This window comes from Seriola dumerili, unplaced genomic scaffold (genome assembly GCF_002260705.1).
Source record: "Seriola dumerili isolate Sdu_G_001 unplaced genomic scaffold, Sdu_1.0 BDQW01000330.1, whole genome shotgun sequence".
In the NCBI taxonomy this organism is placed as follows: domain Eukaryota; kingdom Metazoa; phylum Chordata; class Actinopteri; order Carangiformes; family Carangidae; genus Seriola; species Seriola dumerili.
This window is the reverse complement of record NW_019174585.1, coordinates 2,085,921-2,112,852: the sequence shown is the minus strand read 5'-3', so window position 1 is coordinate 2,112,852 and position 26,932 is coordinate 2,085,921. Positions and strand designations below refer to the sequence as shown.

At 37.7% G+C, this 26,932-nt stretch overlaps 1 protein-coding gene across 14 annotated transcripts in view; it reads left to right on the top strand.

Moving 5' to 3' along the window:
- The window catches only part of ncam1 (neural cell adhesion molecule 1), a 74,774-nt gene that overhangs the window by 6,643 nt on the left and 41,199 nt on the right, over positions 1-26,932 (top strand). For all 14 annotated transcript variants that reach the window (XM_022759666.1, XM_022759665.1, XM_022759664.1 and 11 more), the window contains exons 2-3: positions 24,165-24,239; positions 25,760-25,969. In XM_022759666.1, coding sequence (XP_022615387.1) covers positions 24,165-24,239; positions 25,760-25,969 — 285 coding nt within the window. The remainder of the gene's footprint in view (positions 1-24,164; positions 24,240-25,759; positions 25,970-26,932) is intronic.

Genomic DNA, 26,932 nt, shown 5'->3' with positions numbered 1-26,932 from the left:
CAATATGGCACCTCATTTTGTATCAAGATGAACTGTTTCCATAGTATGTTAAATAAGGAACATTTTCAAGATCTTTCTAATTGATCAGAATTGCTGTAGTCATTTTTTGACTCCTATTGCTTTGCAATTTAACTTCTAATAATCAGCTGTTTTTTTGGATTTTGTTATTCACATCTGAACATTACACTGGGGTGGTAATTTTGAGACAATTCAATCTGAGATGTTGTAATCCACTTTGACCTCTTCTATCTGAACAGCTCATGGAGACCTGTGGTCATTGATCCCAATGAATAATGAATGAGTAATGGCAAGGGCATTACACCATCTCTCACCAACATTTGCCCGTGTAGTACTTGCTCTCTGCAGTATGTGGAGGAATACTGCTGTTGTTAATGCCCTTGTAACAGATGGCATTATGACATAAACTTTTTTTTTTAAATGTATTTTCTCCTTTTCACCATTTTGACCGCCACTCTCCTTCAAACTGAGGTGTATGTATTATATTATTATAATAATACAATCGTTTTTTTCCCAACAGAGTAGCTTTGCCAGGAGGGAGATTCACACTACCACACATGTACCACAGATCCCACCATCCTTTTTCACACACAGACACCTCAACCAATCAGATGTAACCACTGCAGCATGGGCATGGAAGGAATTTTGTGAGGTTAAAATGTCTAATTTTAAGGTGTTTTCATTGAGGGCGCTGGATTGACAATATTACCTGACAATCTCATTGAAAGCTGAACCTACCACTTAGCAGAATTCCTGAACCCTACACACACGCACACGCGCACACACACACACACACACACACACACACACACACACACAGTGGACAGGAAGTGCAGTTGGAAGATTCAAAGGGATTAGAGTCCATCTCTGAGTCAGAGGTCACTGGAGTACTACAGTTTACTCCTCAGTGGCAGGGAGGTGGGGGTGGATGAGATTTGTTCTGAAATGCTGAAGGCTGTTTTGATATTGTTGGACTCGGTAACAGTGTCCTTGAACCGGTACACCACCACCACTTCAGGGATGTTTTCTGGCTACCATGTAATTGCACTGTTTAGTCCCTCTTGAAACCTGATTGAAAGGTGCTGGAAGTTAGCTCCAGCCAATTGATGAATTTCAGATTCACCTTTTTGTGCAACAGTTGGTCAATTTTTGACCCACTGACTCATGATTAAAGGGTTACAAGGTTTTGCTATTCCTGTGTCTGGAAAAGCTGTTTTCTGATTGACCTTATGTGGCACGCCCATTTTTCTTTTTGGGGTTTTGTCTTTTAAACTCCATTTGCTATTTCTGTTATTCATACAAGTAAAAAGTTGCAGTCCTGATCAGTTCACACAGTCTACTATACCTTTGTCAAAGATCCAAAGATCATAATGCCTGACAACAGCACATCCACCACAGATTGAAAAGATAGGCTTTGGCACAGAATTATGTTCAGTATCAGCACACAACTTACAACTAGTTCAACTAGCTTACTGTACACTGTGTTGCCGTTGCAGCTCGATGGGTCTATCTTAAAAAAACATTTCAAGAGCTCTGATGCAAACTTATCAGTATGCTGGTTATTAAGTTATTAACAGTATTTGCATTCTTCAAAACCAATCACCAAACCACACAATTTTTACTTTGTTGATGTGCAGGCTGGTTTATCAACACTAATTTTTAACACTAATTTTATGCATAATAATAAACCTGTCATTGAAAATTGGACTGTGCATAATAGTGTAATGAAAGGGTGTAATTGTGCCTACATCATGCAGGTGTAACTGACCACATATGAGCCTTCCCTGTGACTCTTTGCGGAAGAAGAAATATTAGGAGGCTATTGCATGTCATTCATACCCTGTAACCTCAATCTCTGTTTGCATTCTTGGCGTAAAGTCAAAAACAGTCAGTGTCGGCATTGGACTCTGACATGGTTTGACTTGTCACCTTTACTGTGTGCGATACCCATAGACACAGAGATAAAGGCGCAGTGTTTGGTGACATTGGCGTGTTGTAATCTTGGCTTCACTGAACTGTGATTCAAAGCAAAGCTGTCAAACTCTGTGGAGTTTACAGGTCAGCTCTCACCTTTGGTTACAAGCTTTGGGTATTGACCAAGAGGTGGGTGTTTTCTGTGTCACTCTGTGATATAATGACTTGTGAAGGTGTCTTAGTTTTGATTGACAGATCTCTCAGGCTGTCGCACTGCATGCTCAACCCACCTTAGTTCCACTCCAGCTCCACCATCTTGCCAAATCTGGCTTCAGTAGCTGACAAAGATGTTGGCCAACTGTAAATCTAAATCCAGGCTGTAAAATCCCTTTTAACCATCTATTACTGCATCAACGTTACCTTTTAAAAACTGTGAGAGCCAAGGATAATATTTATGATAGTCAATACAGAACATTTAGATTAAGGCTCAATGTAAGAAAGATACTGATGACTGGGACCCAGGGAGGATTGATTTCTTTGTCACCACACCAACAGCACCTACTGGTTGGTCCAGTGGAGGTGGAACTGAAGTGGTAGTGTAAACCTTCCATACATTATGCCCTGCCAGTGATGCACATCAGTCTGTGGCCTGCAGATACTGACATGGACACTACAGCATACGAAATTGGACATGCAATATGGAGGAGAAAAGTGAGAAAAATCTAACAAAAATAAACATATACAATTCCATAATTTATTACATGTTTGAATTTATAAATGTGCAAAGCTCTATGTACCAAATTTGGCTGACTGAACAGATGACTAATGAATTATTAAGTGGCTGCACTATAACAGAAAGAGAAAGCTACTGCTTTCTTAGAGAATAGGAATACCTAGTGCTACATATTTTTCAAGTGTTTTAATAAGTGTGAACAGAATATATTCCTATCACAATGAAATGATGATTATCTTAAAAGTTTATTCATCCACTGGCCTGTAACTATAATACTTATGATCTTAAAATGATGTGGTACTCAAATAGTCAAAAATAGAAGTGATGATTGAGATTCATAACTCATGAAACTTGACTGTAAATCAGCAATTGGCAGTTGCTGTTTTGAACATTACTAATTACTAATTACATCACTAACATTACACAATACAAAAGTCATCATAGCACTGTTTGTAATATTTGTATAGTATTAGGCCATTGATGTAATGTTATAATAAAGTAGCATAGTTACTGCAAAAAATGGTGATCCTCATTAATTAATATTATGATTCTTAATTACAGAATTGCTAAATATCATGAACACACGTTGAATGAACTACACTGCTTATTACAAGTAAAAGCCATTACCCCTCATTGTTTTCCTGTATTTAATCTAAATTGATCACAAAGTACTAGATGTAGATAAAGAGCAGAAGATGAGTTAGAGAAGAATTCTTCACCCCAGAGACAGCTGATATGGCAAATCTCATATTTGATTGAATAGCCTGGTCATAAGATTGAATGAATGAAACTTGCAGACATCCTTTGGATTTCAGTATTTAGAGACAGTGTTGGTATTTCTGCTGGTATTGATACCAGTACTGCCTATAATTATTGATTGCTGAAATCTTATTGAAAACTGTGCCCAGTTAAGATAGTATGCGTTGGAGAGTGAGAACATAAAAGAGAATGAAGAACAAAAGAAGTGCAAGGTTACAGATCTGACTTAAACACACCATGGTGTAAGATCAACCCAGATGAGCAGACTGAAAATGAAATATCCAAACAAAATGTTTTATATCCTGCAGTGCCATCTTTTCTAACCTAACTTTTTTTTTTCGTGTGTGCTCTGCATGTTTGGCATCTTGTCTGCTTGTCTGTCTTGATCTTTTTTACCATGTCTCTCATGCCCCTCCTTGAAGAATCTCCTCTCTGTATGACTCATTGACTTCCACTGCCTGAAAGCTGTCTTGCTCTCTTTGCCAGCAGAAGCCGGATGTGTCATGAACCCCTTTGTGCATCTTTTCCATGGATGCCATAGAGTGCAAAGGCGGATGACAGGCCATCTGAAGCAAATGAAACTATCTCACATCACCAGTCATAGTGACAAGGCCAGTGTAGAGACAGGGTATCTATGCACCCTTAAAATGTTTGAAAATGGCTGCACAGCACCACTGAGAATTACTGCCCTCTAAAGATACTGCCATTGTTCTGCGAGTATTTTAAATACCAACAAATATTTACTGATTGTTATGAAGCTGCAGTCTGAAGCAGTTCAAGATAGGTTTTATAATTTACTCACCTAAACCCTAGGCTGACAGGGTGCTTACATCATATTCCTCACAGCTCGTTTTTAGTATTTAGTCTTTTTTAAGCCTGAGACATTTTGGAGCATAGGGAGGTTTTGCGTAAAAACAAAACACGTTTTGTAAAGTAATCCTTTCATTCTTTTTTAGTGGACCATTATTCAAAATACAATTCATGTTGATCTAAAAAAAAATCAGTGACTGTGCTGCATGTATGCTGTTACCAAACAGTAATCATCCAATGTATTCTCAATGGCATACTGGTGACTTGTGTAGCTACTCCCACTGGAGATTCCTTCACAACAACCACCATTAGTAGGGAGAGGGGATATGCCTGTGAAGAGCTGTTTTCTACCTTATGACAGCACATTGGTGCTTTCTCTGCCTGAGTGGCTACGGTAACACACAGTTAAAACACATTTTGACGGAACGGGGTCAGAGCGGTGTTTCAGATGTGGATGTAAGCCACCGTGCTGGAGCTTTATGGATGTTTGACATCAGCTGTTATGGTATTCATAGCATTCGTCTGACTTACTATGCCATATTGGAAAATGTTCTCACACAGGGTCTGTGGTGTCATGATATAATGGGGCGGCTGAGCAGTTTAAGTTTGAGTATTAGGTTGTGATACTATTTAGAATAGTTTTTTTTACTTCTTATCTACCAGAATCGTTTGCACTGTATTTGCGTGCATTGTCTGGAGACGTCTGTGCAATCACTGGAATTCTTTTGTTCTTACTCTCTTCTCATACTGTTACTGTGATGTGTGGTACCTCCTGGGTGATAATTAGTTAGAAAGGACTGAGATGGCTGGTCATGCTAAAAACTACTTATAATAGTTTTTGTTATTCCTGTTGATTTTGTACTTGTTGTAGCTGAACCAGTGGTTGTTTGATATACTGGCCTCGGAAAGTGTTCAGGCCGCCTTCACTTTTTACACACTTAATTGTGCTGTGTTTTTACTTTTAAATGTATAAAATTGCTATTTTAGCTGATCGTTTATATTCAATAACCCATACTGGTAAAGTGACAAAATGTTTGAAAATGTATAAAAAATCAAAAACTGACATCTCTCATTTACAAAAGTATTCAGACCCTTTGCTGATGTACAACTTGACTGGACTCCACCTGTGGTAAATTTAATTCTTTTGACATAGTTTAGAAAGGCACACAGCTGTGTAAGTTCCCACAATACACACTGCATGTCAGGACAAAATCCAAGTTATGAAGTCCAAGGAGCTCTCTATGGACCTCCATGATAACATTTTTTGGCAAGGGATAGATCTTTGGCCATTGCTCATCAGCTGGCTAATACCATCCCTACAGTGAAGCATGGGGGTGGCAGCATCAAGCTATTGGCGGGGCTTCTCAGCAGCAGGGACAGGGGGACTAGTCAGAACTGAGGGATCGGTGAATGCAGCCAATACAGAGACATCCTTAAAAAAAACCTGCTCAAAAATGAATGCATATGACCTGAGACTAGGGGTTCACTTTTCAGCACAACAGTGACCCAAAGCATACAGCCAAGAAGATGCTGGTGTGGCTTCTGGACAAGTCTCTGACTGCCCTTGAGTGGCTCAGCCAAAGCCTGTCTGTGGAGAGACCTGAAGATGGCAGTTCACAGAGGCTTCCCATCCAATCTGATGGAGCTTGAGAGGGTCTGCCAGAAATAATGGGATAAACTGCCCAAATCCAGGTGTGCAAAGCTTGTAGAGACTTAAGCAAGTAGACTTGAAGCAGTAATTAAAGTAATATAATTGAATTAAGGGACTGAATACTTTGTAAATTAGAGATTTCATTTAATAGAGATTAAAACATTTGCAAAAATTAAAAAAAACCTGTTTTCTCTTTCTATCTACAATCTCTAATCTCCAACGCAATCAAGTGTGCAATAATCAATCTGAATAGTTTCTGAGGCCACTGTAAATGTCCTATAGTTCCTGTCAATGTAGACACAACAAATCCAACACCAGCAGGTTTATACTCATTAGACCATAAGATATAAGATGTCACTGTTTTGGGGTTGATTTGTATTCCTAAACAAGGAACTCATTTAACATAGCAGAGCTACCATCATATCATGTAATGTATAAAATAAGCATAAGTTAGACTGCAGGATCCACAGTATCTGTCCACAACATGGAATTGTAATATGTTATGCAAAGTATGCAACTCTGTTTGCAAGCTAATTTTCTCACAGAACTTAATTAGAAAATTAGCTTAGAGGAATGCAGTGTTGAAATCCTTTTGCAACATGAGACATCATGATTGGAGGGCTCCATCTTGGAGCTGCTGTATTGCCTTGGGTTCTAGATATTTATTCAATGATGGGGTGACATGTTTTCCCACAGCACTTGGATGCTGTGAACTGAGGCAACTGTGGTTGGTTTGCTAGTGTCTCAAAGAGATCTTGTTTAAATAACCACAGGAGAGATGCTGCCCTAAAACAACTGGCAAACGCAGAGAGGTGAAAGTCATGTGGAGTGCACTTAACACTGAATAATTGCAAAATTTTCATGTTAGTCTGTTTATGTGCAGCTGTGATAGTCTGTAACTATGTTTCTATTGTCATCAGTAGACTAATACCTGCAAAGTACTATCCACAGACTGGTAAGCATGAAAAAAGTACAGCCACTACTAATAAAATTCCTGTGTTAGACATGAAATTGGAGGAGTGATGACATAATGTGTTTTCACAGAGACATTGCACATATGACCTCCTAAAGGACACTCCACACTTTCTGCAAATGGAATTTGGTGGTTTAATTGAATATAATAGTAGTTTTAAAACTGTCATTACACTTGCAAGTTTCGTAAAAAAAAAAAAAAAAAAAGAGTGTAGAAAAACATTAACGTCAGGGGTTGTCATATCATGGTCAAACCATTTCAGAAATCTGAATACAGACTTAGGCTAGATGTTCCTGTGTCCCTCAGAGAAATATATTCAGGTGGAGCAGTAGTGTGTCTGATCAAAGACCACTGAATAATTTTAATTTTAAAAATGTTTCCTGAAAAGGTCAAAAATTTAAATCCAGAATTCAGAATCAGAATTGTTTGTCTGAATTGATAAATAATTTTTCATATATCCCCATTGCATTTAGTCTCTATGTAATGTACTGTCCGGTGTGACATCCCTTAGATATAAGGCTGCAACTAACAGATACTTATGATTATTTACTTGCTAAGTTGTTTTGTTTATGAAATGTTAAAACAATGTCATTCACAATTTATCAGATGCCATGGTGATGTCTTTATTTTGCTTGTCCAGAACATTAATATACTCAGTTTACTATCAAATATGAAAAAGGAAACGACAAATATTCTGGAAAATCATTTGTGAAGCTGAAACCAGAAACTGTTTTTGCTTGAAAATTCAATGAAATGATTAATCACTAATCAGAGTAGTTGCTGATAGATTTTATGCTGATCGACTTGCAGCAGCATGCCAGGTATAACATAACCCTTCATAGCCAGACTGGCCATCAGGTGTACAACTGCAACCCCCCCCCTCCAGTGGAAAAATATCATATCACAAACACTGTAATTGATTATTTGACTTATTGTTGAAGCTCTACTTACATGACGGTGCTAGTTTATGTTGTTTTTGGTATAAATTCTTTAGAAGTTTGTGGCAGACGATGTGCACAGACGACACATATATCAAAATGAAAACTTCCACTGAATGCACACTCCCCCAGTTTAAATAAAGGATGGCTTGAGATTTAAAAATGACTTAAACCGACTTCCTCTGAAGACTTGAATTTCTGTTTTTTTTTTGCTCCTGACAAATTTATCAGTAGTGCAGCCCACAGGATTTGCAACAGAACATTCAATGAACTGCAGCTCACATGTGCAGCATATACTGCCTTGGCTCTACCTCACACTGAATTTAAAGAAGGGATCTGTAGTAATCGGGTGGCTTGACTCATTATCATTTGAAGGTCAAACAAATGAGGTAAATCAATAACTATCAATAAAAAATCATGGCCAATGCAGTGATTTTGTGCAAACGTATAATGCATATCATTAGTATGTGTACCTTACTCCATGTTAAACCTTATTTTCTGCTGTCAAGGTATAATACTGGAAAAACCATTAAAGGTATACATGACCCTCGAATCCATGTCCGACGGTAATGAAATCAGTCTAGGCCACTTAGCTGAAACTGGCACGTATTACATGTATAATGAGCAGGCATAAAATCAGGAAAAAGGCATTACCTCACTCTAATTCATCCCAACCCTGTTTTTAAGTGCCTAGATTAATGGCGATAGTCTTCCCTCTCTGTGGATGTCTCCGGAGATTCTAACCCTGAGGAATAGAGTAGTCAACTCTCTGGAGGCTAGCCCTGTCCCAGTGTCTATTTTTACAGTCCAGCCTCTGATTGGCCAATAAGGTGTGTGTGTGGAAGCTCATGTTGTGTCATAAGGTGCCTGTGTGCCATCTGTCGCCCTCAGTGGAGCCGTTGTGAAGATGGACCACGCCTAGTCAGTCTGTCTCAGAGAATGCAAAACACAACCTTGGGCTTTCCTTGCTCTTTTGCACTGACAGCTATATCAGGAACATGAGAGGAATGCAGGATCCAGCTTCACAATTAGTGCTTTTAATGAAACCTAACCAGTGTTTTTGTTGTTCTTTCAAGTGGGTAACATGTGGTATGATCAAATGCAGTGGATTTCAATACTAAGTATTTCTTGAATGTGCACTAGATTTGTAGAGAGACGAACACCTAATATTATGTGCCAACAGTAAACATGAGCAGATTTGCTTAGCAGGTGTGGTAATCAGTTGTTTTCAGTCATTGCTCTAGTTAGAGTATGAGTCTCACCAAAAGTGCTAAATGATTAAATCACAGCATTTGTATTATGGCTGACTGAAAATTAACACAAAGCAAACTACTTCTTAAGGTTGACTGTTTATGACTTATCTTACCTGCCCTTCTGCCTAAACCTTATCCTTCTCAAGCCTCAGGTACAGTATGTAGCATGTTTTTTTAAACACCTTGACAGCCCACCTACCAAGGTTTCCTTTGGTTGCTGAGGTTTCTCTCCCCACAATTCACAGACTCTAAATGGTAATTGCTAAATTGGCCATTGGTTTGTGCATCTTGAGGTGTCTGTATGGTCACGCATTGATAAATTTTCACTTGTCAAGTGTATTTCTCTGCCTTTCGCTCAGTGCATCTTGTAAAACTATTAGTATCTTACTGTATTGCTATTTTGGTAACAGTACACCACACATACCGGTCTATCTTTAAAAGAGTCTAATAAAATATGTCACGAATATGTCTCAGATGCGCCAATCTGAATATTATCAATATGCTACATAGGTCACAAGTGAGCCCTCACTGTCCAAAAAAAAACTTGACTGGTGTTAACCATCCACATCTTGCTTGTCAAAAGCACCTCTAATTAGTTGGCTAGTGGAAAAAGTTTGGAAGAGCATAGCACTGTTGCTTAAGAATGCAAATGGCTGGCTGTTATGGCTTAGCACAATTAGATGTGGCATGGATTAATGAGGTATATCAGGGATGGCCTTGAATAACATGGATGTGCGACTGGAGCACCAAGCTTGCCCTTGTCAGAAAGGCTAGAAACTTTCTTTATTGAAGGTCTTCATTGTAAATAGTGTGAGACAAGAATTTAGAGCACAGCCTTGAGAATAAATATTAAAAGCAACATGCTGTGAAAGTGATAGATTTGGAAAATCTAGAATTTGATTTTTGACAGCTTTTAAGACCATAAAGCTATGAGTTTTATTTCAAGCTACAAATGCAGTCAACTGCATTCTCTTAGAGTTTTCTTTATGTGAATGTGGTTTTCATGTTTTCATGTTCTGCCAGTGTCTCTGGATTTAGTTACTGGGATACTCCTGCTATTGCCCCTGAACAAGGTGCTGGTCTCAGAACTGCAGCTGGTCCCCAGGCACTGTATTGTGTTTTCCCAATCCTCCTAAATGGATCGGATGGGTCACATTGAGAGGATAAATTCCCCCATGGAGTAAAGTATAACTAATTTTAAATAGGATAAAACAAATGAGCTCCTAAGTGGAGCATAGATGACTCTTGTGTTACGATCAAAGGGTTTTATTCTGATAAGCAAGAGACTGATTTTCCAGCAGGGAGATGCATGAGAAAGATGAATTGAACTGAAGGCATTTCTGTGGCAGTTGTCTGGTTAGTTAGACGGCAAAGGATCCTATGCATATAGATAGGGAACATTATGGAGCAAAAATGCAGCACATCCCTCAGTCTGTGAGGTCGAATTAGGTTATCTTGTTCAGGGAACCTGGCTACTTGTGCTCAATAAACAGATTTATTATTTTGTTGTTTTGAAATTACAGTTGATTAAATTAATATTATCAGTGCACAGCTAGGGATGATGTGTGCTTCACTAAATACTCTTTTAAACTAGCAGCAGAGAAAATATATAAAAAATAAAACGGTAAATTGTGTCATACACAGAGCAAAACTGAATTAATGCTTTTCTTTAAAGTCCACATCGATAAAACAAGATAAAACATCAGAAAAGCCTAATATGCATAAATTCGTCTTTTACTTAGCAAGGTGATATCAATACTAAATGAGCACTAAAAATGGTTGAATGTTCACCATTATTAGATAGTTTCACTGATCATGCAAAGGCAGTCACTTTCTACAGTACCTCTCAGTGTTGCCATTTTATTGTTTTACAATCCATCTGTTTGACGAGACTCTGAGCTGTAACACAACTTGTTTTCAGTGCTGTTTCATCTTCTAAATGAAGTGAGGAGCATTGTGAAAAATTCAGTGAAGAGACGAGCAGATAGAAGCTTTGATTTCAAACTTGGTTACTCACTTGTACATTAGATATTTTCTGTGTCTTGGTCTTTTCTTTCTGTTTGTATCATTCTAGTTCTTTGTATGTGCTTATCTTTAAACCAGGGTTAGTTTGGATAAACAACTGAGAAATAACTGTTTAGCAGTTTTTTTGTTGAGCCAGCATAAGAGGCAGTTAATCTGAAGCCTGCTTGATTCACAGCCACGGTTTTGCTTTGATTTGGTTGGCTTGTGGATAGAGAAAGTGTACGGTGGTCAGTGGGGACATAATCTGAGGACAGGAAAAGACCAGCTGAGGCATCATCATCTTGGCCGTTGTGGTGGGTGACCCTTGTTTATTTACTGGCAAAGACAAATTTTACTGGCATTTCATACTTGGCAGGTGTTAATTTCAGACTCAGTTAGTATGGGAGGTGGGACATCAGTATCTGATTGACTACTGGTGGGTGATATCCAAATGCTCAACTGCAGCCAACTGTTTCCATGCCAGCAAGCGAGGGAAAAGAAATGACCATGGTGAAAATTGTCCAACATTTCTCTGGTATTAAGATAGGTTCAAGCTTCTGTCGACCGGTTTCTCTGTCTGCTGTCAACGTGTTCACACAATTATCTTCCTCAGCTCTGTAACCTTGATAAAGACATGCTCATGTCGGTTTTTATTTTCATTAGTGCTTTAATCCAATTACCGTGTGGTCTGCCCTAATCTCTAATGGGTCTGCATCGTCTTCCTCCATTCATAGATGACTCCAGAAGTGGCTGTGCACACTGTGTCATCCTACACAACATAATGAGTACTCAAGTGCTGCTCTGCCTCTCTGCCCTGCCCCTGGCTCTGTCTGGCTGTATCTGAAATGGTGCATTCCCTCCTATTGATCCTCTTCCTGGTGGAGTCACAGGCAGGCTTATCCGGCTCGTCCCAGCTTGTCTGCCTTCTGAATGGACACACAGAGAGAGCTGTGTGCATGTGCCAGGCTTCGGGGTTCTGTGTAGTCCCAGGCAGCTTGTGGCTGAGTGGTCATTGTGGCTCCCTCCCTCGTGCCCTCCTGCCCTCCCTGTCTCCCTTTTTTTGCCTCTTTGTTGTTAAAATAATAATTAGAGATGCATGAAATTCTGCCCAGTTAGCACAGCATTAGTGTATTATATTCTGATAAACCTTAATGGCTTTCTTGCTAGTAGCAAGCAGGGTAGTTGTTTTGTGGGTTTTTCCATGGGAGTGTGTCGTGACTAGCACTAACAGGGAAGCCACCGGAGAACCACTGTAATGATTAATCTGGAAGAATGAGTGTTATTTTGCGACAGACTGTGGTGATTCATTGTGTTCACAGAGATGTTAACATTTCAGTCATTGTTCATGCCACACAGACTCCCTATTCTTGTATGTAGTTGCCACACAGGATTTGAGCCGAAAATAAAAAATCTTTGCACAGTCCCCAGAATTCAGCCTCCAAGAATCTTTCCATTTCACTGATTATGCATGTCTCTTTTAGACATGGTGACAGACTGCTCTCTCTCAGTCCTTGCACAGGTTGTATAGCTCTACTGGAGCCCTAAGTTGGATGAAAATCAAACTAGGGTTTTTGGCATAATTATTATTTCTCATCATCACTTACCTGTCTCTCAAAGTTGACAAGACATGCTTGTCCTGGATTTTGTGTTCACAGAATTGTCAGAATGATTTAATAAACCACAATAATCTCCGTCCTATTATTTTTCTCCCCTATATTTTAAATGTCCCTACCAGCACAATGTCTGCATCTTCTTCTGGCCTTGTTTTCAGCCTTTTAAATACTGACTCATTACAGGAGTACACAGCATGGCATGATGGGCCACAGACGCTCAGCTCTCCACCTCCCTGGGCTTTTGTTGTGTGGTGCACAGCTGAGGCAGATGCTGAGGGGCACTCACACTAAATTGCCTGAATGAGGGTGAATTCTGTTGGCCGCTGAAGTGGAGTGCACCGTAGCTCATTGAGTCACAGCTTATCTTCCACTAAGAGCGGAAGAGGAATGTAGCTCAGAGAGGCATTAGAGAGAGTTCATTTTAACTCATATTTTGGCTTCACTTTGAGTCATGATGTTTAAAAGATCTTACAGCATCATGGCAGTGTTTGAGGCAGCCCAAAATATATTGTGCAACTGCATAGACTGGAAAAATATCTTCCCTAATCTGAGTATATCTTGTGAGTGTATTCTCTTAAATTGGCCCAATGATTGTGCTTGCACCCGTTCTTTGTACTATCCACATTAGGCTAATGAGTATTTTCATTGCAGATTAATTGATCAGTCGTCTGTAAAATGAAAGAAAATAGTGATAAAAATAGGGATGTCACGATACCAGAATTTTGGTCGTCAGTACCCGTACCAATGAAATTTTATGATTCTCAATACCAAATTTGATACCACAGCGAAACAACAGAGGCTGCTGCTCAGTGTGCTAACAGTTGTTTCTAAGCAGTAGTTTAAATTGACTAATACGGTGACAGACCCACATGTGAAAATATTCATTTATAAAGTCAGCATTATATTCTGACAGACTATACGGTATAATGACAGTAGCCTACTAATGTTGTGAGCACCCAGCTCATGTTATGAGCTGTCACTGTTAGACTAAACAAGCTCACTTTAGCCTAACGTTTTGTGTGGAGCTTTGCTACAACAGATGCCAGCTGTCGCAAATAACAGTAACATTTCAGGACAGGAACATTTTGACGACATGTTAATATGAAGTTCACAACTGAAACTCAGCCTGAATTCTGTGTACAGATCCAGATGCCTGTCTTTGAGCTGCTTAGATAAGTTTGAGGTGTTTCCTCCTTTCATTTAGAAAATACAAAATATCTACATACAACAGTCATGGCTTTTTTTTTTCCCCCACAAGTGGCGGCAGGCCTGATGCTGCACCGATACCTGCTGCCATTCCACATGTTGTTATTGTTAACTGTGCCTGCCTTCTTCTTCTTTTCACATTTGATGTCAGACTAGAAAACTATACTGTCTATACTGCCCTCGTCAGTCCCGGAAGAATCACATCTCAAGTACCCACAACATCTATGGTAGCTTACTGTAGATGTTGTAGGTGAAAAAAAACTAAAAGTACTGTCACATTTTCAGAATTTTGGCATTGACTTGGAACCAAAGTATCAGTTCTCATGACATTCCTAGATGAAAATTAAAACTGCAACAATTAGTCAATCAACAGAAAATTTAACAGAAATATTTTGATGATCAAATAAAACTTTTTTAAGCAAAAAAAAAAAAAAATCTGTTGATTTCAGCTTCATAAATGCGAGAACCTGATGCTTTTATTTGGTTGGTCAGACCTGACATTGGAGGTTTCATCTTGGGCTGTTGGACATTATACAGGGAATTTTTTTTGTATTTTCTAACAGTTTATGGAGAATAATGAATCAGTTAGTCAGGAGAATAATCTGCAGATTTATTCATAATGAAGATATTGAAAAAATGTCACAGATTGCTTGTTTTGTCCAGCCAGAAGTCAAAAACCCAGATATTCGATTTACTATCATGAAGACAAAGAAAAGGAGCAGTCGATTATCAGTATAATTGCAGATTAATGTTCTGTTGATCAACTAATTGATTAATCAACTAATTGTTTCAGTTCTGGTCTGCATGTCATTGTTTGTAAGACCACACCTGTTGTTGTTGACAACAACAATAAATCCTGCTCAGAACCAAGACAGGACATCAGGCACGTTACACCACATTTGTGTCTAAATGTATCAACGTCACATTTTGTAGTGTCTAATTCAAATTAACAGCATTTTTTTCCAATTGACCTCTTAATGTCGTAGAGGTCATTGGTTGGAACATTATAGATTTCAGTTTTAAAGAGTTAACACTGCTGCCCTGGATGGTTTAATTAGTTACAATTAAATTTATAAGCTATGTTTCTATATTTGATCTCAAAATAGTAATGTTTTAAAAGACGTTTTTTGATGTACATTTATTTTTAGTTAAATCCCTTCTTATAGTGATGCAAATCAAGCTACAGTACATGGGACTAAAATTATCCTTTTGGTTTATGACAAAATGATAAAGGTAATATGGCAGAAAGTGGGACATATTTTATGATACTTCAATATCACAGCCAAACACTTTTCAAATGGCCACTCTTCAACAACAGATAGGAGTCTGAATCATCTCCACTGTGGCAGCTCATCTTCTGCTGCCTCTGCCTCTTATTCTAATGTGTACTGCCCTATTATGCAACTGATAAATATGACCATTACATCAGGATTTCAAGTGATATTTTACGCCCTCGTTTTTTAACATGCAGCATTCTCCTGTCATGAAATAAATCCTGTTATCTGCTGATTGTGATTACAGAATATATTAATTTTCAGATGTAATTAATCATTTATGACTTATAAAAAGGATTTAAGTGCATGTGAATTATATTGTAAGAGTGTTGTAGATGCCACAGAAAGAATATTTGGGATTAAGATTTAGTAGAGTAATTTGGATTGAAAGCTTTGAAATAGATATAATTAAGAGCCAGGCAGTTTCTCTGTATTCGTGGTTCATTTTGTGTTGGCACATAACCTTTAAAGCTAATGCACAGATTTACTGTAAGCTGACGGCCATCTGTTATGCAGTCTTATCATGGTTAAAAACTAATACACAAATGAAATGCCCCAAGTGTCTAAAGCCTGGCAGATACTGATGCGTCAGTTTGGGGTTATAATAAGTGCAGCACCAGCTGAGCCACAAATGAATTGTTAAAATTTGCTCTTTAAGCATCATGTGGTTTCATTGAATAATATTGTACACAGGGTTGAATTCATAGCTTTCATGTATTTGTAGTATGGGTTAAGTGGTGCAGACGTTGGAGCATCATATCACCAATGCTCCACCCAGTGAAAGCAATCATAATGATCAGTTGAAGTTGTGCGCTGTGTTTTGAAAACCTCTTCAATGTAAATAGTCACCCCTCAGAGGCTGCACTGCTGCATCCAATCAGACAGCCATACAAGAGAGAAAGAGGAAGACAGAGAAAAGAGAGAAAGAGAGAGAGCAGTGATGTCAAAATGTGGGGAGAGGGGAGCCAGGAAACACGTTTCCATAGCAACTGGTAGAAGTGAGTATAACTGTGGTTGAGAGACATGAGCAGCAAGCAAATACTGACTTGTTCCTTAAAACTAGTAAGTACTGAATACTCTCACTCTGGGTGTGCATTGTTACTTTAAGACAGGCATCTCAATGGTGTGTTTGTTCTGCATTATATGCTTTAAAGTTAATTTCTAGTAATATGTGGATTTTATTCTCACTAGTATTTACTGAGAATCAATGTGTGAGTTTGGTGTACTGAAACACCGCACATACAGTGGCTGTCTGCTGCAAAATAAACCAGACCAAAAAGAAAATACCTTCCAATAATGTTGAAACGATTAGTTGATGAATCGATTAGTCGATTGAAATAAAAAAAAATCTGCAAATATTTTTATAATTGGTTGTTTATGTCCATTTTTAATTAATTAATGGTTCCAGCTTCTCCGGTGTGCCACTTTTATCCAGTTGTATGTTATAGTAAAAACTAAATATCTTTGGGTTCTGGACTATTGGTCAAATATAGAAAGCTATTTGAAGACATCTTATGACAGAAAGAAAGAAATAAATTCTTATGTTCACTATTTTTAAAAAATTTACAAACCAAACAACTAATTGATTAATCAAAAAAAAAAAATCAGCTGATATTGAGAACTTGATATTGAAAACTATGATTAGTTGCAGCCCTAGGTCTAATACACATTTTATTCTAATTCCACAATAACCCAACAGTTGTAAATAGTTTATCATAATTTCAAAGTTGGTGAAGCTTGCTCCAGTGCCAAATACGTGTTTTGAGTTTTGTGTTTGTAATAATGAAGCAATACCAAAAATATGTCTAAGTTGGGGAGTGTTTGGCAGCTTTTCTGAGCTAGTAGGTGTGGGACAAATAATCATTGTGGTGATATATTGTGATGTATTGTTTGTCAGTCTCTCTTGCAATACATTATAAAACACACTGGCACCATTATTGAGGCACTTAATTCCCGGACATATGAACTCTAATATGCTTTTCTTTCCAGTAGACGCTACCAGTTAAAGGATGTCTGACACTGAAATAGTGGCACATATTCATGTTGCTCTGCATCTTCAATCTTAATTAATTTTGGTATTTAATTTCATCAGTCTGTAAAATTGTGTATGTAGGTGTATGAATGTATTGTATATCACAAATCCCCTGTGTTGTAATACACTGCTGTTACCTTGGGGAAAAAAATAAAAAAATGTAATTTAGAAATATTGTTTTAGTATTGTATCACGAGTTACTCAGTGATTTCCGGCTGCACTACATAGAGAACATTTCATCTGAAGGACAGATGAGATTCTTTTGTTTGTTTTTGATTACAGATAGTTAAGCTAAGATTTATAACTGTGACTGTCAATTTGGCAGGCTTAAAGTTTAAATGGTTTTCTGTGTGTATGTGTGTGTGTGTGTGTGTGTGTGTGTGTGTGTGTGTGTGTGTGCGTGCGTGCGTGTGTGCCTGTGTGTGTGTGTGTTTTACGCTGGCAGAATAGATAATGAGCATAATCCCACACGGCAAGTGAAGCGAGTCACGGCTTGGGTTAAGGCTTACTACAACATCCAATAGCACAGGCTGCAGCACCCGAGGTGTTGTTCTAAGATAACTACAGAGGCTGGAGGAAAGAGGCCAGGCGCTGCATAAATTCTCATCTATATGGTGTCCTTACTCTTCATATCTTATCAGTTACTTCCCACATAACTGTGGAAGAGGTTAAATTTGAGATACAACCCAATCTAGAATGGATGGGCTTAGACTATGTGGGACTATTTAAGGACCTCCGACTGCAAGCATTGATTGATGTAGCTCAAGGACATCAATGTACATCATTTTCATTCATGAAATAACACTCTTCCACCACCATTTCACAGACAGACAGACACAAACCCACCCATACACGTGCAAGCAGATGTGCATGCTTGTGTGTGCACTGGTATTAAGTTGTACAATGCCTCAGAGCTGTGCTGATTAAAATTACCCTTAAATAGAAACACAAAGAGCACAGTATTTTGAAATGGATTGAATGCAGTCATATCTGGTCCTAAACTACACTTTCACTCCGATAAGTGGCCCAAAATGCTTTGCACTTAGTTACATCATGTTGTGATCTCCATTGAGAAGCAGCAGAAAAACAAACAATATAACTGATAACACAATACCAATAATATAGTATTTCTCAACGTTGCTATAAATTTAACCAGATTCTTCTAAGATTACAAACACTAAGGTTTCATTGATGACCTACAGAGGCATGAATTATTGACACTGCAAGCTGTCTCCTATCGTCATGATCAGCCTGCATCCAAATATGACATTGCCCACAGCTACAGTAAATGTTACATCACAAATGAACAGCTAATGTCAGAGCCACAGTTCCTGTGTTGCATTCAAATTCGCCTCGTGTTTTCCTGTTTGGACACAGAAAAACAGACCAACAACTAGATTTATTTTCTTGGTATTCTTCTTGGTATTGTGGTAAAATTTAGGCAGAACATCATTCTCTGCTCATACAGTATGTCATCTGTTAAATTTATTTCAACTTGAACACATATGGTACAATTGTAAATAAGACTTAATTTGCTGCTCAGATTTTGGGATAGACCGACAATCTTCATCCATTTGTTGGCATCTGATCTTGGGGTTCCAACCATATTTTGTATCCATAATTGTCAATGTCTTGAAGGCAGAGATTATTAAATCCAATTACTCTCCTTGGTTTTTGACAGTGTGTCTGTTTCTAGACTTATTCCTATTCTTCTTGAAGCTATACTTCATTTTTAGTTTGTGGTCAGTCTCTCTGACATTGGTTTGTTGTTGGAAAATAACAGTCTGAAGTTGTTGTAAGATGTCTTGTTCTTGCTTTTATTTATGGTATTATACTTGGTTGATAGAGAACAGTTTTGAAGGGAAGGGGATTTAATTTTTTTTATCTTAGTATTTTTTAAAGCTTTTTGATGAATAGCTGCAGTCTGAAGGCACATTTTAATATGGAATGTCAAGTTTAACTGCAGGGAGATTACATGTTTTCCTAGAACTGGGTCACTCTTACCTACTTGAAATGTTTATCTCTCTTTAGGTCTCTCAAGCAGTCTTGTGTTGAGGGCCTTAACAACTACAAAACTTACCACCGATTTGGGCATGTAACTCCTGCTTGTCTGCAAGATTTATAAGCCTAAGGTTAGGTTTGCCAATTAGTGGTGCACAGCACCTTCTGATGCTCTCGGGGCCATTCCTTTTCTACTCATTTTTAAGCCCTTGTTACAGTGGTAATACATAACAGTCATACTTTGAAGCTTCTTTCAGGGAACTCTGTTAAAAAGTATATGCTAAGTTTACAGTAGATTTAGGAGATTGTGTTTGATGATTAGCAGTTCAGTGAAATAACAGCACAATTTAATGTCTGTCATATTAATATGACAAGAAAGAAAAAATTTGAGAATTGAAATGCTTAGTCTTTTTTTTTTTTACAAATTGGTAGATTTTGTTTCAAAATGTGAACACAAGGATGTTGTTCCTTGTGCAAAGAAGATTTGGGATGGACTAATTTATACATGCCATACTGCATTATCACTTTTAAAAACCCTCAGGTGTAGAAATTGAAAAGTTCTGCTTTTGGCAACATGGTTCTATCAATTTAGGATAAACACAAGAAGCTTGAGACACTTGCAGAAAGCAATGTGTTCTGATACACCTCTGGCTCAACAGAGATACTGACGTGCCCTTGATATTGATTGGCATATGGGAAATCAATTTCAACAAAATTAAGCAAACATTTGCTAATTAGCACTAAACACAAAGTACAGCTGAAGCTGATGGGTTATTTGGTCATAAACCAAAGTATATGAGAAAGTGATCACAGAAGTTTCCAAGACTGTACCAAATTTCATGTCAATAGTTGTCAAGACATTTCACTCAAAACCACAATTGTGCACCACATTGTGGTGCTTGAGAGAGATCACCAAACACATGAAGTTACATTGTCTGAGAACCTTGAAAGTCTGTATAAAAAATTGTGCCAGTCCCTCAAGTATGAGTAAGTGAAAATTTGCTGGTGGGGCTGGAGTAGGAGTAGAGTAGGTAGTCAGTAGGACATATTTGTCTGGGGACCACCAATTACTGATCAAAATTACATGACAATGTAGCCAGTAGTTGTTATGATGTTTCAGTCTGGGCGAACTTTGTGGTCTCAACTGACCAACACTGCCATCACTAGAGCCAGGCTCTTAGCATGGCTAAAAATATGGTCCTAAATTAAGGAATTAAGATAATGTTGCATTTATCAGTAAAATATGTTTGAAATTTGTGCTACAGGCAAAAACTAAAAGTAGTGTATATGTAAATCTCAACTTAATGTTCTCTTCTCTTCTTATCTACAGTGCATGCTGCTTTAACTTCTATTATGTGGCGATGTCCATGCAGTTTCAGCTCTACTTGGCTTTAAAATGGATTGGTCACTATGGATTCACATTCTGATTAAATTTCTAGGACACACAGTTGCTTCGTGTAATTTGGCCACCCCCTGCTTTGAAAGAGTTTTTGCCCTTTAACTGGACTTGAGCTACAGTAGCTTGTTAGCCTCTTTAATATATGAAAAGTGAGCTGTTGGTTGGAGAGCAATTATTCTGTCCTCTTGTTCATAACTATCTGTGAAGAGGAGCCACGGCTCTGCCTTCGATCTGAGAGAACCAATTAGTGCTTGGGTTACAGAAATGATTTAATTTGGAAAACTCCCAGACTGTGCAGGTGTGTTGTTCTTGTATTCTACTGTTCTACAGAATAAGGAGAAAAACATGCAGTGAAAGGCAGGGAAGAGGATGGGAGATCATGTGATAGAAATTCCCTATGGGACCTTCATCTTTCTGAATGTCAGCTTGCTAGGAGGATATGAGAACAGTTTTGCATTGTTGGTTTTGATATAAGAAAAGCTATGTTGTGAAATATACTGCTTTTTGACTTTATGGCATTTATTCAATGCACATGATTGATCCAGTTAGATGGAAGTTTCTGATATCTTAACACTTATACTAAACTGACACTAATCTTGATAGTTTTTTTTCTCATGGTATCAATTTGCCTGTTCCTCTATTATTTAGGCGTCTGTATGGATTATACTGCAGACTCACTTGTCAGTTTATTAGGTACACTCAGCTAAAACTAACACAATCTAATACAACAGTGAGTCTGCAATAACTCCTACATTCATGAAGGTTATAATGTCCAGTTTTGGTTTGAATCTGTTTTAATTAAGTGTTAATTCAGCTTTATGGTTATTTTGGAGGCTGCAGTGTTTGGTGCTGTTAAATTGTATTGCGTTACACTAAGAGGTGGTTGTTATGTCTACCCTAATTGATATCTTCGGGTGGAAACAAAGCCCTTAACATTATAACCTTCACAGGGATTTTTGCAAGGCTGTATTAGACTGCATTATTTCAGCTAGATGCACCAAATAAACTGGCAACTGTGTACAATATATGCATCATACTATTAAATATCATGACTTACTTTTGCACTTAATTTGCTCTTCCAAATGCAATGCTATGGTAAGCATTTAAGATATATTCTGTATGATTCTGCAGCTTCTGCACTGCTCTGACATATTGCAGGGCATACAGTAAATCCTGACCTAGTAATCTTTTTTCATTTTTGAATGCATCATCTGTCTTTTCTCTGCAAGTATGTTAAAGGGAAGAAGTGTCTGAACAGCAGTTCATGGACTTCATTGGGGCCTTTTACTATATTGGACTTCTTATAATGGGTTTATGTTATTACTGAACCTGTAGTTCTACTTTTCAGTTGTGGTCTAACTTTGTGTTTCCATTACTTCCTGTTTTGGTTTCAGCCATTGGTTTTGTGTGCATAATATGTTTTTGAGGTTTTTCCCTGGGCTGATGTAAAGCGCTTTCAGACATTGAATGTGATAATGGGCTGAACAAATAAACTTCACTTGACTTGAATAATCCTCATCATGCATCCTCCGCAAATGAGTTGCCTGTTTGTTTGGCTAAATGAATACCAACCATACTTATTTCCTCAGCCCAATTAAAACAAAGTCCTTATCCATAAAATTAACATAACATTGTTTTAGTTAGTAGTTCACATGAAAATAAAATGTGAGGGGTTTTGATGCCTTGTTTTCATGTTCTTTCACTTTGAACATCATATCCTGCTGACAAAAATTAAACAATTTGGCTCATTTAAAAATAAAACTTTCAAACAACTGAATAATTGCCATGCATCTATTTTAATGTAGTACATTGTGCTTTGTGTTAAATTGACTCAAATGAGGATAATTTGACAGCAGAGACAGCGCAAACTACAGTGAGTTTCCACCTAACACTGGCACTCTGATGGGATGAGGGTTCATTCTGCTAAATGTCAGTCTCTGGAGGATGTAGCAAACATTATTTGTTGGATTCAAAGTTGGGTATACTGAACAGGGTCTTATCCCAGCCATGTATTGGATGCCCATCTTTGATCAGTTAATTGATTATTTATTTGATTGATTCATAATTAGCACTTGATTCATTATCAGTGCAAGAAGCTCTGAAGACAATTTTGGGAAAATCTTACCTCTGTGAGTAGTAGCCAATATGAATGGCAACCACTTAACCTCGGCTTTTCGTTATCAGTTATAATGGTCAAAGGAATTAGACAAATGTTCTAATTAAAAATCTGACTTAAAATCTGGTTAAACTCTGAGTAAAATAATGACAATGTGTTAACAGTTACAGAGTTCATTTATAGCACTAATATACTAGAATCAGTAAGTAGTAAACAAATGTGAAAGGACAGAAAATCGATTAATCAAGGCATTTGAAATGTTTTTATCTTTACATTTTCACATTTGATGGAATATCACTTTTAGGAAAATGAGCTTTTGCTGAAACAGATGCGACATTTTGCCTGTTCACTCCAGTTGATTTGTCTTCTTTCCCTATGTCACTTAACAACACTATGTGCCCACTCTCACCCTGACCTCCAGTGTGTGTGCACATTGGAGATTGTTCATACACATTCACACATTCTTGCTCATGCATAATATAGAGCGGGATTTTGGGCCCCATTTAGTCACACTTCTTAGTCAACCCTGGGAGCCCTTGACTGTCCCCTTGGGAGATTCTACAGGAAACAAGTGAAGCTTTGTTCTAATTAAGCGCAGAAGTGTTTCAGGCCATACTTCTGACTGTGTCAAATAAGAGAAATCTGTTTTTTTTTTTTATATCTAGTCTTTGATGAAGTGCAGGCTGACACTGAGAGACACACTGCATTTATCTTGCTCAACAGACGGGATGATTTCAAAAAAAATCTTTTAAAGTGTCTTAAATATAATTTTTTGTCAAGGTAAATTGGCAGCACTGAATTGGTTCTTACCAATTGCTGAACGTTAACTAAATAAGTGCCTGCTTGATGTTATTTCTCTTGAAAGGACAGGAAGACTGCAGGCAAAAGAGGAATAGGAAATGTCCATCTTTTTGGTAATAGGGCTGCTCAAGCCAAAACTGGCATAGTCAGTTTCTTGATGTGCATGGGCATTGCTTTCCACAGATTTTTATTTTTTCTACTGCCTTTTCAACCGGAGTAAAAATATTAACGCATGTGCAAACATGGTTAATGCCACTTACAGGCAAGCACTACAGTTGATGCAGTAATATGGGCCACCTGCAAGAAATGAGTATCACAGTTTGAGGTTGATTTTTTTTTTTTATGCTGTTGTCTTTGTGTGTTAAAAGTTTCTAATTTATAACTTGTACCAACTGTTAACTAAAACTCTAGTAATTAATAAAGATTAAACAAAATTAGTCTTGCAATCACCCCACTCTCACAACCAGATAAAAAATACAACTCTGCTTATGACTATGAAACGTGCAACTACAGTTAGGTAAATTGATAAATCCACACCTGCAGGTCAAATCAACTTGCGGGATACTTAACATGTCAGTGTTTTAAGCCTTTAAGCATTTCTGTATTCTTAAGAAGTGTGCCATTTATTAGGTTTCTGATTTTGCATTGTATATGTTTTTTCTGTTGTAGTTTCACTGGAAGTGATGATCACACCAAGTCATGGTGAGATTAGTCTGGGAGAGTCCAAATTCTTCATGTGTGAAGGTAAGTTTATCAAACTGTTCTGTCCTTATAAACATCATAGAGCTTCTAAGAAGACGTGGAACAAGCTGATACAGAATATAAAGTAGTCAATAACCGTAAAAAAAGATTCTACAACCTTGAAGCAACTTAAGGAAAGGAAAACTGCATGTGAAGTGGTTAAATCTGCTCCAAAACTATTTCTTTTTGGCTTTTAGTCACATTTTGAGATTTTTGTAAAGGTAAATGCAAGAAATGTGAAGTGATTTAAATAGACAAAGGTCTGGACAAAAGAATCAGAAGTTTCTGTTTTGTGTTTAAATTCTCATAAAGATAACGCAATAAAAGTTTGTTCTTAATGTAGAAAAACAAACAACATTTTTTAATAACTTCTTCTAAACAAATCTGCCAGAAAACAGCCTGATTCAAGTTGGCATGTTAATACTATGAGTGCACACGGCACAGATACTCTCAACTGGCAATCAATGGCAAAGGCAAGGCAGCTATATTTATAGAGTACATTCCAAAGCCAAGAGGCAATTCAAAGTGCTTTACATAACAAAGAAAACCCTTAGAATAACATTCAAACACAATAAGCAATAAAGACCAAAATAAAACCATTATATAGAATAAAATGAGAAAGAAAAGATAAAATTAAATAAAATGAAAAAATACAAATAATAATAGACTATAAATACAGTTAAAGTGCTGTTACAGTCCAGTAATAAGCTGTAAACTGCCCCAAATGCAAACAAAGGAAATAAAAGCGCAGTAGAGAACCAATCAGTCACAGGCACAAGGGAACAGCAGGGGTTTTAATTTAGATTTAAAAGTGGCTGGAGTTCAGGTGCATTTGAAATCATAAGGAAAGTTGGATCCATCTGTGTGCAGAAATGCTAAAAGCAGCTTCCTCCTGTTTGGTTATGACTCAAGGTTTTACCAGCTGACTGCTTCATAAGGCGTAAGAGACCCTACTGGATTTATATTTTTCGAGGAGATCAGATATGTAGTTTGGTCTGAGATTATTAAGGGATTTATATGATGAAATAATATTGAGTACTAATAAAGTACACATTTGCAACCATGTATCCTCTTGTAAAGCTACATCACTTCACTAGCCATATTTTAAAAACATTTATTGGCATCCTGGTGATTTAAAGGTCGAAGATGCGCATCATGTTGCTGAAAGGTCCTGGTTTTCAGTCTAATCAATCAGTGACCTTTGTTGCATGATACCTCCTTTAATGTTCTGTATTTCCTGTTGCCCACTACATTGGTTGAAGGCAAATAATGCCATAAAGCAAACATTTTGAGCTTATTGTTGGCTGATGTGTTTCATTGTCTGACACTTTGGTTTTGGTACTTTTTGTTTTTGTAACCAGCTAAAATGTATAAATCACAGGCTTCAGCCCAACAGATTGTACAGCAGAAGAATGTACAACCCACAGTGTTCAGTCTGTGGGCACTGGTTGTCTCCACTGCTGTTAAATGTGTACCTTATAGATACTTGTTTTCTTATGTACTGCTCTTTACTGTGCTCTCAGTTGTAGGCGTTGCCAAGCACATAGACTGGTTTGGGCCGAGTGGGGACAGGATAGAACCGAACAGACCAGACATAACAGTAACCCGTAATGATGAGTCATCTTCCACGCTCACGCTGTATAAAGCTGGCACTGAAAATGCAGGGACATACAAGTGTGTCGCTACCAATGGAGACCAGCAAGCAGAGTCAACTGTCAAAGTGAAAATCTTTCGTAAGTATTTCCCCCCATCTTATACACTTTCCAAACTATTGAGTGGTATGAGCACAGAAGAAAAAAATCCTATTTATTGAACTCATAGTATTTTATTGACTGCTCAAGGGCAACACATTACAATTTTTCTTTTCAAGTGAGGATGGATTTTTCATCAGTTCAATAAATGGTCAGAAGACCATTAGAGGGCTGCTTAATGATCCTGTCTGTTGTGCAGTTCTTGTGAGTAATGGCTTTTATTTTCCATAAATGCCAAACATCAGCAAATGTCCGTCAGAGACGAAATCCCTTGATTTTCCAAACAACTTTTCTGTTGTTTCAGTGCCTATTTTAGGTTATTATCAGAGGTGGTCACCCATGTAGATATTGTATATTAAAATCAATATACAGTCTATCGCAAAATAAGACAGCAGTTTTACTTTTCACTTTGCTGTTTGAGCATATTTGTCTTGGTTCAGTAAATGTTAAGAAAATTGGAAAATTGTGTTTTAAGAAAGAAAATGTAACTATTTTTAGATGTGAAGCATCTTATGGAACTGGCTCAGGAAACTCACACAGTCACATTAAGCAAGCTACTGCCATTGTCAGACAGGTTATACACATGCCAGCCTCTGCCACATACAGGAAAGTAATCGCAGCAGCAGTTTGCAGATGTAATGCAATGTAAACCTATAGCAAAGAAAATAATAGCTGTGCCCCCTTCAGGCAATTAGAGCTTTTTTTCATAGCTGTGTGTGTGTATGCCTCAGGTTTTATGTTAAAGACTTTTACCACCTGTTTAAAAAAAAAAAGCATATGCACATATGCAAGCGCATGCAGCATATGAGTACATAGTTAAGTGTTGGATGTGTTTTCTGCTAATATCAGCAAAATGATGATGATAATATTCACAATATTGGATGGCCTTATATCTGGGAAGTTTGAATGTTATTCTGTAACTTTTTTCCTCAGTCAACTCTAAAA